The sequence below is a fragment of the Hyperolius riggenbachi genome, chromosome 2 (assembly GCF_040937935.1).
Source record: "Hyperolius riggenbachi isolate aHypRig1 chromosome 2, aHypRig1.pri, whole genome shotgun sequence".
Lineage (NCBI taxonomy): Eukaryota > Metazoa > Chordata > Amphibia > Anura > Hyperoliidae > Hyperolius > Hyperolius riggenbachi.
Window position 1 is genome coordinate 32973473 of NC_090647.1, and position 13208 is coordinate 32986680.

Genomic DNA, 13208 nt, shown 5'->3' on the forward strand with positions numbered 1-13208 from the left:
CCGAAGTTTAGATAGATACATTTAAGTAAACACAATGTACCAAGTGTGGAATGTGACTCACAGTGACTGTGCAGGAGCTCCCAGACACAGAGAGAGAGAGAGTGAGTCACATTCCTCACTTGTTACATTGTGTTTACTTAAATGTATCTATCTAAACTTCTGATGCATCTGCATATCTCTCCACGGAACTTTAAAGCTCTGTGTGTAACCCTTCCAATGCTGGTCTAGTAAAAAAAAAATGCTGGTTGCATATAATATGCTGTAAATGTTTTAGAGCAAAGTTGAAATGCTGGGTTATATTCCGCTAAAACCCGAAGCAGTTCGTGGGGACAGATGGGACAAAGAGGCATGTTCTCTGCCTCATGACATGCCTCTGTGTCCCCCAACCGCTGCACTCTGCCCCTCCATCGCCACGCTGCAGCCCCCCAAGATTAGCGACAATATTTGTCGCCATCTCGCAGGTAAATACAGGGGGAGGAATTCCCTGTTCAAAACGCCCACCAGGGGCGTTCCTGTAGGGTTTCCAGAGCTGCCATTGGGCAGCTTTCTCTCCCTGGCGGCACCCCCTGCCGCTCCCCCGCCTCCCTGGATGAGAGAATGAATCTCTTTCCAGCATTGTGACCCAGAGGTCACGAAAGTGAAAGCGAGCCATCGTGGTCCACAGGAGCTGCAGTTTTTGCGGCTACCTGATCAGCTCCCCTATCTTGCTCAGCCCCCTGGATCAGGTAGCCTACGTTATTTTTTAATTTTATGAGCCCACCTCGGGCTTTCTATAAAGCAAGTGAGAAGGATGCGGAGGCTTTCATATTTACCAAATTTACTTTTAACCAATGCAGATTGCCTGGCTGTCCGGCTGATCCTCTGCCTTTAAGGCTTTCAGCCATATCCCCTGAACAAGCATGCAGATCAGAAATTTAAAAGAAGAGCTGACGAGATTAACTGCATGCTTGTTTCAGGTGTGTGATTCAGACACTACAGATACAGGGCTTCCACGCAACTGGTATTGTTTAAAAGGAGACGAATATGGCAGCCACCGTATCCCTCTCACTTCAGGTTTCCTTTAACACTTTAGCAGCCACATATAGTACCACTATATTTTTATTCTGCCGTTGGGGAAGTGTGCCTTCACCAGCCTGGCCAGGCTATGCAGAGTGGGCGGCATGGAGCTGTCACCTGTTCCAGGCGCTAGATCGGCTTTTCCCCTCCTCCATCTGCACCGCTGCAATCCCGACATGTCTTCTGAGTCCCGATCACATGATGTGACATGTGATCACAACCCATAGAATGGCGTCAGTGTTGCAGTGCCGCCTGGTGGTGGAAGAGGGGTGCCACGCCCGATCTCGCTATTAACGGATAACGTGCCTGAAACCAAAACAAGTTTATAAAGATTTGTCTCCATTTCTGTAAACTTAGTTCAGGAAGGAGCTTCAGCCAATGGCGCGGAAGAGTAAGAAGGAGGCCCTGGTGGAGATTCTGGTGAATATGCGAGAGCGAAGCCATCTGACAGAGGTTCCTCTGGGTATGTAACTACTGCTGCCATGTTGTGAAGGATATCACTCTCCTTAATTTAACAAAACAATTTGTATTCCTATATATTGACATTCCATTCTTACTTCCTGTAACTGTGTCTGAAGTTAGAGCAGGGGTATCAAACTCAAATACAAAGTGGACCGAAATTCTACACTGGGACCTCGTCACGGGCCACCTCAATGTCCATGGACACCTACCTCGGTACTTACGTATTGTCCCGTCTGCAGAGTTTGTCAGCTTCTTGTAAAAGTTCGATTTGCTGCTCTACCACGATCTAACCATTTATAGAAAGCCCTGGCTTTCCTTTGCACCAGGTCCCGAGTCGGTGTAATGCTTTGTTCTCAAGTTAGGGGGGTTTGAAAGAGGTGTGTCCTCTGCTTTTGGCTGCAGAGAGCACAGTGGAATGGAATCTCCAGGCTCAGGCAGTATCACACTCAGAGAGGAGACGAGGGTGTATAGTGGGGGGCTGCTTCTTCTGCTTCTGTAATGACACCCTCAGGGCACTTGACACAAGTTTTAAAAACACAGATTCATGCTGTGAAAAGACTACCTCCCGGGTGAGCTGCTGATCATTAAAGAGAACCTGCACTGAAAATTAAAAGTCAAAATAAGCATACACAAGTCATACTTGCCTCCCATGTAGTCTTCTCAATCTCTTTCTCCTCTCCTGCGTCCGGTTTGTTCACTGTGATCAATGGAATTCTCCATCCTCCATTTTGAAAATGGCCATTACCCCATAACAGCTTTCTGGTCAGCACACTGTTAAACTGTAACATTGCCCACTTGAGCCATAGGGAAACATGGACATTACCTGGTACATCAGTTGTCCACTCAGCTATAACTGACAGCAACTGATATTTCAGTTCTGACAAAATATTGTCAGAACTGGAAGGGATTATTGTCAGAAGAAAATGGTGAGCTTCTGAGAGGAACGGATGGCCAGGTAACTATGTAATGTACATTTGAAGTTACCTCATGTGTTTATTTTAAATAAATTTTACTCAGTACAGGTTTCCTTTAATGTCGGGTTCGTCCGGTACTTCTGTAATCACACTTTCTGCAGCCAAGTGCAGGGGATACCCCTCCTTCAAAACCCTATAACTTTGGAATAAAGCATTACACAGACACAGGACCTGGTGCAAAGTAAAGCCAGGGCTTTCAGCTTTCCAAAAAATGGTTAGATCGTGGTAGGGCAGCAAATAGAACTTTTACAATAATCTGCCAAACTCTGCAGATGGGATAATTCATAAGTACCCCTTCCTCTATTATTAAGTTCTTTCGTGTCAAATGCCCCCCCCCCCCCCCCCTCCAACTCCTATACAGTTGTCTAGTGGTCCTCCCTCCAATACAGTTCCCTGGTGTCTAGTGGTCCTCCTTCCCCAATACAGTTCCCTGGTGTCTAGAGGCCCCCTCCCTACCCTATACAGTTCCCTAGTGTTTAGTGCTTTCCCCCCACCACCCCCCCATATGGCTTCCCTGGTGGCCTAGAGTGGGCCAAACAATGCAAAGTGGAGAAGTCACTTGAGGGCCAAATTTAATGGCTCTGAGGGCCAGATCTGGCCCGCGGGTCAGAGTTTGACATGTATGAGTTATAGGAATATGAAGGCCACCATCTTTATACCCTTTTATAGGGAACCTGAAATGAGCAGGATATGGAGGCTCACGTGTATTTGATGCTTTTAGCCATAGACTCCGAACAAGCACGCAGATCAGATGTTTCTGACAAAAACGAGCTTGTTTCAGGTTTATGATTCAGAATCTACTGCAGCCAAAGCGATCAGCAGGCAGGCAGCAACCAGGCAATGTGCATTGTTTAAAAGGGAATACATATGGCAGCCTCCGTATCCCTCTCAATTCAGGTGTCCTATTAGAAAACATACCTCCCAACTTTTTGACATAAGAAAGAGGGACACTTAAGCTACACCCCTAATCATGCCCCCTGCCACCCCTACTCATGCATACCATAAAGATTTCAGTAAAAAATTATGTTTTATAATTCAAACCACACTGCTCCTTTCTATCCTGGTTCATTGTTCTTCATGTTAACATTTGAAAATAAAAAAAAATTGAAGTATGGGAATAAAGTTTATAGTCAAATATATATATTTTTCTCAGTAGATACATAAATACATGTAGTTACACAGATCTATACATCAGTCCTGAGGGACAAATAAGGAAGACAGAGGGACAGGGTTCCCAAAGGGGGACTTGTCCCTCCAAAAGAGGGACAGTTGGGAACGATGAGGAAAAAAAACAGTTGCCAGTTAGTTATCCAAGTTTTTGAGGAATAATATCAATTCACAAATCAAATACTTAACTGGTTGCCTCCATAGTCCTCTTATTGTAGTTGCAAGCAAAAACCTACCGTATCGAAGTCCATATGAGAGGGGGGGGGGGGGATATAGACAATAGGGATGGTCAATGAGATATTAATTCTGAGTGCATTCAATTCCCACATTGATTTTTTTTGTAAGATTTCCGATTCAGAAGTATAACAGTCTTATCCCATCTTGAGAGAATAAATCACATTACAAACATTATATACATTTTTTTTAACTGTATAATTGATTTCAGACCAAATCACTGAGGGCTTATTTTCACATGGGCAAAATCGTAATTCCACTCGATGCACACCAAGTGTGAATGGCTTCTCAGGCCCTCAGCCAACCGTTTGAGTTGGCCCTCAGTAATCGTACAGCGTTTCCCCGAAAATAAGACAGTGTCTTGTATTAAGTTTTGCATTAAAATATGTACTAGGGCTTATTTTCATGGGATGTCTTCTAGGACACGAGGTGAAAATAAACTAATGAAAGTAGGAGTCCTTAACCATTACACCATTCAGCCGCCACAGTACTGCGCATGCACGGTTTAGATGTAGAAAACCGTGCATGCGCAGCACTGTCACACAGGCCGCCGTGATGACGGCGAAGTTCACTGATAAGGAAGTGACAGCTCGACACTTGGCCGGGTGTCACTGGTGGTGTATTCTGCAGCAGGACTGGGAGAGGAGCCAGGAGACCTCCCGACCTACAGTGGGCTGGAGAAAGCCCCAGGTAAGTACTGATTTTGTTTTCACTGCTTAGGGTCCCTTTAACCCTTTTATGTCTTTCCTGCTCTCAGAAGCCATTTTCTGCCAGGAAAGTGTTTTACAGTTGGAATTTCTTATCAGTGAGGGTCACACTGTAGTCACTTCCTGAGTCAGCCAATTACATTGATATTTAACTCTTTCAGGCAGAGAAAGAAAAAGAAGGAACACAGCATAGTTATTTGTGTGCTAGGCACTGTACATACACATGTCTATCTCATTATGTCACTTCAGGTATCCTTTATTTTTTCTATGTTCCTACAAGTTCCTGTGCTGTGTGTCCTCCTGTCTTCCCCACTGTCTTCTCCTGTTTTCCCCACTGTGCCGCCTCTTCCTTTGCTGGCTCCACCTCCTGTGTTCCCATGTCCCTCTCTATCCCCTACTGTCCCCTAGGTCCTCCAATTTTCCCCTGCATGTGCTGCTTTCCCCCAGCTCCATACTGCCCCGAGCCTCAGCCTATGGGGAAAAAAACTGCAAATTGTGTTTCTACTGGGGCCAATGGTCTCGCAGGCAGGATCATGGCTCTGTTATTGGGCCAATCACTGCTCTTACTGAGTAGCAGCCCCGAGTGCAGTGATTGATCCAATGACTGAGCCATGGTCCCACCCATGAGCTCCAATAACACAAGTTGCCATACTGTTTCCCCTTACTGCCGCTAGGACTTACTTTCAGGGCAGTCCTGATCTCTGGCTGATGGGTACATTTTCTGCCACACAGAGTCCGCATTGCAGACAGACCGCACCAGCAGAGACAGCAAGGAAGCAAAACGCTTGCTAAAGGAGTTACAGGAGAAATACAAGTCCTTCCATTCTGACGCAGTAAGACGGGCAGCTGAGCTGGAGGCTGAACTTCGAGATACTGCCAAGGAACTGCTGGATGCCCAAGGCCAACCGGGCGACCGCCAAAAGAAGAGCACCGCTCCCAAAACAAAGAATGCCTGATGGCCCAGCCCACTCATTTGACTGAGCATTAGGTTTATAATCATAAGACTGCAATCTGCATCATGGAGGAAGCTATGTTGGATGAACCAGTATGCCAGTCATGTGACTCGCTCACACAAATACTGGTTCAGCCAACACGGGGTCTTCACCGCCTGCTATACAGTCACACCTCCCTCAATCATCACATCACACAGAGGAAGCGTGCAATCATGTTCTGTGGCTTCAGAATAATAAAGATAAGAGAACTGGCTTTGTTTTGACTCGTATTGCAGCTCCCTCATAAAGCTCCAGCATAAATACAGACTTATGCCCCCTTCACATCGAAAATGGCAAAACTCTACTGCTAGCGCTCTGCTCGAGTGATTTTACTGCGATTAGCGCGGTAAAAATCACTGGACACTAACCTGATTTCGCAGTCCAGTGCTTAACCTCCCTGGCGGTCAGCCCGACACAGTGTCAGGCTAGCCACCGCAGGGATCGCATGGCCCCGGGAGAATTTTTTAAAATAAAATTTGTGCCATTTTCTTCAGCTAGCACTAGGTTAGCTACCTGTGCCCCCCAAGTGCCTCCACTCTCCCCCCCGATCCCCGCCGCAATACATACCCCCCAGGGATCAGCTCCGGGCTTCGCTATGGGGAGGATCGGGACTGCACATGACGTCATGTCCGATCGTCGCCATAGCGATGACTGAAGCTAAGGCTCTCGCGGGATCGTGGCTGGGTAAATATTACCGGCGGCGATCGGGGGGAGCAGATAGGTGCCGGGGGACTTGGGGGACACAGGTAGCTAGCCTAGTGCTAGCTACGAAGATTAAAACAAGTTTTATTACAAAAATCCCTCCCGCGGACGCAGCCTCAAACTGCGTACCGCCAGGGAGGTTAGAAAGCGCTGACCGCGATCGCTCTGAAATCAGGGAAGTGTCTAGTAATTTTTACCGCGCTAATCACAGAATCGCTCCGAAAATGCTGCAGGTAACGCGTTTGAAATTGGCTCTAATCGCAAAACGCATTCCATCGGCATCAATCATGGCAGTGAGAACACTACTATAGGGTAACATGGCACTAACAGATGTATGGGCAGATCGACCAAGAGACAGATGTCACTCTGATCGGAGAGAGATCTGTTTCCTGCCCATACACCAGCAGACCCCCCCCCCCCCCCCCCCCCCCCCGTTGCTTCATACAGTACTTGTCCGCTTTTGCTGCTGACTCCGGGCTCCGTCCACATACATGCGCCACATGTGGTTGCCAGCGTGACGTCACACATGTGCCCACGTATACACTGGCAACGACATGGGGTGTGTGCATGAAGAGGGACAGGGCACATTTTACATCGGGAAGGGGGGGGCACAGCGCCAGGGGTTCCATCGCGTTCGTCGCTCATCCCGATACCGCACGCCATTATCGTTGCGCACTCGATTCAGCATATCAGCCCTACATCTTTCAGCATGTCCAACCGACCGATACATACAACAGATTTCAGCCTGAAATAGGTTGCATCGTCCATCGGGTATGCTCTTGGCGGCACCAATTTACATCCGAGTATAATTCCAATACCCAAAGGTCAAAAGATTGCGCTCCACAACGCAGTCACTGATATCTTTAAAAACTAATTTCACCACTTAGATAGGTGATACGCCGGCTCCTAAAGCACACATTCTCCAATTTCAGTCCAATCCACATATCCTGCTTGTCCACAGATAGGAGGTATAGGATTTCACTGTAAAAACACTTCACATAGCACAGCACTGCATGAGCTGAAACACCCAGGGCTGCCCTGATGAGTCATTCTGACGAAACACGTAGGGCGGAGCTTGGAGTCACGTGGGACGCATCCAGGAAGTTGGTGGAGCTAAGTGGGGACTGAGGCGTGCAGCGGGATCCGTCCGCGGCGGTGGCTGACACAATCAGATAAGCGATTGTTCCTATTTTATCTGGATTTTGGTTTTAAGGAGTGCGGTGCCCAGGTGATTGGAGGGCTGAGGTGCATAATAATTAAGCGGTAACACTGTGAGTGTGCCCCACTAAGGGGGCGCAGTACCCTATAAGCAATAAGTGTTTCTGGTGGAGGCCTAATACACCATTCCTGGAGTGATCACAGGGTGTCTCAGCTCATGCAGTGCTACGTGAAGTCTGTTTTTACTGGGAAATCCTATACCTCCTATCTATGGACAAGCAGGATATGTGGATTGTACATCCGAGTATAATTGAATCAGATGGTCAATCGGCTGCCAAGTCACCTTATGTATGGCCACCTTAAGACTCGGTTCCCATTTGGAGCAGATGCAAAACGGCACAGCAAGCATATTTGCTTGGCGGACATACTGCATTTTAACCACGAGTCAGATCTACGTCTTGTAGCAGAAGCAGTGCTGTGCAGGATTGGGCTTGCTCCTGTGCACATTTCTGGCACTACCTGATGCAGCACTAATTGGTGAAGGGGAATATATGTTTCCTGAGCTAATGAGATGGATTTTTACCATTAAAAATACTTTTATTTTCTCAGTTCATAGTGAAAAATAAACTCTGTAGCATTATTTCAGAATCCTATAGCTTCACCATAAATTGTGACCGGAACATAATCTAAGTTTTGTGATAAGCGGTAAGAATAGCCAAACAAAATTTGTGTTCATCTACAGTAGCACTTTTTATTTTTAAACTGGAATTGGTACAACTAAGAAATGTTTTTTTCTATTTTTTTCCCCCATTAAAATTCATAAAATTGAGGGGAAAATGGCATACAATGAACGCCTAGTTTGTCTTACAAAAAAAAACAATATATACCGTATATTCATTTCTGTGTCCTATGTAGGGATAAAGTTATTTATTAAATAAATAGGGACATAGCTAAACTGTCAAAACTGCTCTGGTCCATGAGTGGGAAAAAAGGTCTGGATGCGAAGTGGTTAAAGGGGTTCTGTGGAGGGTTTTAAAAACAAAACCTGGGGCACTTCCCTGGGGCTTCTAGCGGCCCCCTGCAGCTGTATTGCTGGAGGCCGAATTACAGCGTTTTAAAAAGTAACTTCAGCTCCTCTGATGAAGCCGAAGTTACTCACTGTGTGCCGCTTATTCCTATTACGGCATATGGTAGAGCCCAAATCCCCTGCGCTGTATTCCACGTGCTCAGTGCAGACCACCATGCGTTTTCTGCACTGTCTTTCCTTTTTTACTGCGTTTTTGTTTGCAGTTTTTATTAATTTCCCTAATAGGATAAAATACAGTAACAAAAAATTGCATGAAAAACGCATTCCCATTGAGCTACATATATGCGTTTCTACATGTGGCCCATAGACTTTCATTAGCGCCAAATCAGCTAGCATTTTTGTGTATATTGTTCTTTGCCTGAAAATTATTCCCCCCCCTCCCCAATATGAATAGTCATCAACCGCTTCGCAACAAAGCCTGTTTTGACGTTTTTGCTTAAACAAAAAATGTTTTAAACCGTCTTCACCTATAATTATTGTAACACAAAAAGAGCTACCGTAGATATTAAATATTAATTAAATGTGCCAGTTTATCCCATTTATTATAAATGTTGTTGCTGCTTAAAAGGTATGGCGAAGATTTAATTTTGAATGAAAGGTATATTTCTCTGCATTATGTAGTTTTTCTCCTAGCTCTGCAATGATAATAAAAACATGTCTTATGGCCCATACTCACGGGCTACAAATGTCGCCGCAACACGTGGCGCGCGCGTGTTGCAGCGACAGGTCGCCCGTGAGTATGCGGCGTTGCACGGGCGTGCACCCTGAACCGTCGCTGATGTCAGGCGATTGAACCGCTCAATCGCCTGGCGACAGTCGCCGCCGCAACTGTCGCTAGTCCGCGTGAGTACGCGGACTAGCGACAGCAACAAGATAAGTAATCCATTGGGCTTCCGGCGGGGGGAGGCGCAACAGCGACAGCTTCCGCCGCATCAGTTGCCAGGTCCCTCCGCTGTGTGTATGCGGAGGGACCTGGCGACGAGCTGTTGCCGGCCTGTCGCGCACACGCTCACGTGTGCTGGCGACAGGCCACTTTTATGGCCCATACTCAGGAGGGACAAAGGTAAATGGGAAGAATATTTTATATGCATCAGCCAGTAAAGTGTTTCACAGAATGGTGTACCCCTCCTCATCTTTACTTCTGGGAGACTCCGCCTCTCTGGGATGCTTTTTTTCCCTCCCAATCATGTTGCTAATAAATTCAATTAGCGTAAGATGTTCCAAAAGTGTTTATCTGAAGCATTACACAACTTTTATACACCTGAACAGAGAAGATGCTTGGTGCAGGTTTCTACAATAATCACCACAGGAAGCAGGTTTATTTGTGTGCAATTCAGGTAAGATTTATTAACCTCACAAAGAAAAATGAAACCATATAAAAATAACAGTTCAAACATTGAGATCTCTTATCGTTCAGCCAACACCCCACCTCGATTAGTGTTCCGAAATCTGCTAAATAAGAGGACTTTACAGAATATCCGCATCAGACTTTCAGTTATAAAAACACATCCATGGCACTCCGAGGAAATGATGAACTGGGCAGTATACATTCAAAAGTCAGTTTATTCTGATACCGCTAAACAAAAAACACAAGCCACAAACCTCAGATCTGCAATGCTACCTCCCTGAATGGCTTCTGCTGGTCTTCAGAACAGCGCTGGAAATGGACCAATCGGGCAGCCTTACCAGAGGCCACGCCTCTGCAAACCATGAGCACTATTAACGGACCTACGTAACGGGACGGGAAGAGGAGGAGCTACTTTTGTCATCCACTTCTTGCCGCAGCAGTATTGCCAAGCAGTTGCACAATAATATTAGCCAGAGAAAGCAAAACAAAAAAAATGGAATAAAACAACCTATCCAGAGACAAAGCTGTAGTATGAAAACCAGCAGTAAACTGTGAAAATTCTCATTCCACAAATATGCTGTCATGGATAACGGAAGTAAAGTGTGGATTTGGTGCTTAGATAACCCTTTTTGGATCAAGAATGGCTTAAAGCAGGGGTCCCCAACCTGGGGGCCGCGGCCCCCTTGGTGGTCCCTGGGCAGTTTTTCTAAGGGGCCGAGTGTATATACTACACTCACAATCGGGGGAAAAAAGGCAGGAGGGGGACTGCCGCCGCCACTAACCACGACCCCCAAATCCCCGCCCCCCTCCCCCGGGCCCCAGAGAAAAGTTTGGTCGGTATAGGGGGCCCCGGGCTCAAAAAGGTTGGGGACCCCTGGCTTAAAGGACCACTATGGCGAAAAAAGGAGGCAGTTCTGACAGAACCGACAGGTTTTGGGCCAGTCCATTTCCTCATGGGGGATTCGCAGGGTTCTCGGTTTTTAACAGCATTTCCTGAACAGCAGTTGCTAAGTCTAACCGACAAAATCGTATGCAAGTGATTAGGGAGGCTGGCTGGTATCTTACTATTTTGGCGTTTAACCACTTGAGGACCACAGGCTTACACCCCCTAGTGACCAGGCTATTTTTTACAATTCTGGCCACTGTAGAATTAAGAGCTTGCTGCAGGGCCGTACGAATTAGCACACAAATGAATCTCCTCCCCCCCCCCCCCCATTTCTGCCCACCAACAGAGCTTGGACTCTGATTACTGCTTTAATGTTTTTTTTTCTGTTTTGTTGTCTTTTTTAAATAAAAATAAATTTGGCTATTTTTTTACTAACTCCCTTCCTCCCTCCCCCCGCCAGCCAATCACAGCGATCGGCTCTCCTAAACATCAGCCTATGAGAGCCGATTGCTCTCTGAGCCTCAGAGGGGGACAGCCGAGTGTCACGGCTATAGATCGCAGCGCTGTACAGTACCAGTCTCCTAGCTGCAATCGCCGCAGGCAGACTGATAACGGAGCTCTGCTCAGTCATTCAATCGGGGATGCGCACGCATCAGAACGCGCAATTCCCTGCAATCGCCGCCCCCAGGACTTGACGCCAATTGGCGTTAGGCGGACGTTAGGTAGTTAAACTGCTTTTCAGGAAATGCTGTTGAAAAAGAAAATCCTGAGAATCTCCCATGAGGAGATGGACTAGCCCTAAGTCTTTTTTTTCACATTTTAACTGCCTACTTTTTTTGTGGAAGTGGTCCTTTAAAGTTCAACATAGAAAATAAAACTGACGCCCCCAAGCCTGTCTCTTTCTGCACATAAATTAAAGCAGGGCTAGGCAAGGCTCCTTAAAGTGAACCTCCGGACTAAAAATCTACTCAGCAGCACTGAAAAGGCTTGGTGTTTCTTTAATAGATTCACAGCATCAGAACTTTGTTTTTCTTACCAAAGCATCATTTTTAGCTGCATTTTAGCTAAGCTCCACCCATCAAAGAAAAAAAAAGCCCAGGCTTTTTTCCCCTGATGCTGTGCAGAGCATGATGGGATTTCCTATGTTGTTATTCACGTTGCCTAGCAACTGGGAGAGGTGCTCAGCACACAGGACAGTTGGAACTGTGTCTCATGCTCCCTGTCGCCTCCTTCCAACCAAAAAGATGGCTGCCCTCATGAAAACAAACATTTGCCTGTTCTTTTAAAACAGGGTGGGTAAGAGATTATATTACCTATTTTAATTAACATAACTAATGTAACTTAATGACAGTATGTTTGTTTAGGCTGGAGTTCCCCTTTAAAAAGTACCCAGGAACAGAAGTGACCAGCACTCAGGCATAGAGGCATTACCCTCAATCGGCATATAGCGGTGTATCCACTACCGTGCAACCGCCATACAGATGCACTGAAATGTCCAAGAAGAAGAACAACAGGGTGGGCACTGGTCTAGCATCACCATGAAAATGTAGTGCATGAGGTTGAGTAACATCAGAGGAGGCCCCCGGTGGAAACCGCTCCTCCCTACTTTAGAGTGGTTATCCAACCTCATACAAATACATATTCAAGATGATGCTAGACCAGTGCCCGCCCGGTTGTTCTTGGACATTCCTTAAAAAGTACATCTGGCACTTAAATGTCACCTGACCTGAGGCAAGGCTACTTAAAGTGGACCTGAACTATTGAACAAGAAAGAAGGAAAACAAGAAATGCATCCTGCATGTTTTTAGAGAGAAGAGCCTGTTTAATTTACCCTCATCTTCAAGCAATCACAATAATTAGTAACTTGATTTCACAGCTGTGTCAGCACAGAAATTCAGCAGTGCTAGGCACACACGGCTAATATGTAAACACAGGGTGTTAACCCATTGTCTGCTTCCATCAAAGCATGAAGTAGATACACTGCAGATTTATTGCAGGATTTGTATCAAGCTGTAACAAAAATGTTTTTCTTTAAAGGTGATTATGCCGTTGCTTATCTTTTAGAGCAGAGAGGAAGTTCTGAGTTCAGGTCCACTTTAAAGTGGATCCGAGATGAACTTTTACTCATTACATAATTGTGTTCCTTTCATATAGTTTATAGGGCATTCCTCAAGCCAAATACTTTTTTTTTTCGTTTTAATACTCTAATTCCCTATAAACTAAACAAGCCTTGCCCACAGCTTCTCCAAAACGCCAAGGCACTCAGACCCATGTAGCAAGGGCTTATGGGAGCTCAGTCTGAGCAGGAGGAGGAGGAGGTTACTAGCCAGAGATTTCAGAGGCAGAGGGGAGGGGGGAGTGAAATTTTCACAGGCTGAGGGGTGGAGATACAGTTGCAGATTACCTGTGTAATGATGACAAACAGAACATGGCTG

The 13208-nt window shown here is 46.1% G+C and overlaps 1 protein-coding gene across 3 annotated transcripts in view; it reads left to right on the forward strand.

Moving 5' to 3' along the window:
• Positions 1-5806, forward strand: part of XRRA1 (X-ray radiation resistance associated 1) — an 83315-nt gene extending 77509 nt beyond the window's left edge. For all 3 annotated transcript variants that reach the window (XM_068266617.1, XM_068266619.1, XM_068266618.1), the window contains exons 17-18: positions 1414-1519; positions 5333-5806. In XM_068266617.1, coding sequence (XP_068122718.1) covers positions 1414-1519; positions 5333-5556 — 330 coding nt within the window. In that variant the 3' untranslated portion in view covers positions 5557-5806. The remainder of the gene's footprint in view (positions 1-1413; positions 1520-5332) is intronic.
• Positions 5807-13208: the final 7402 nt, after the last annotated feature.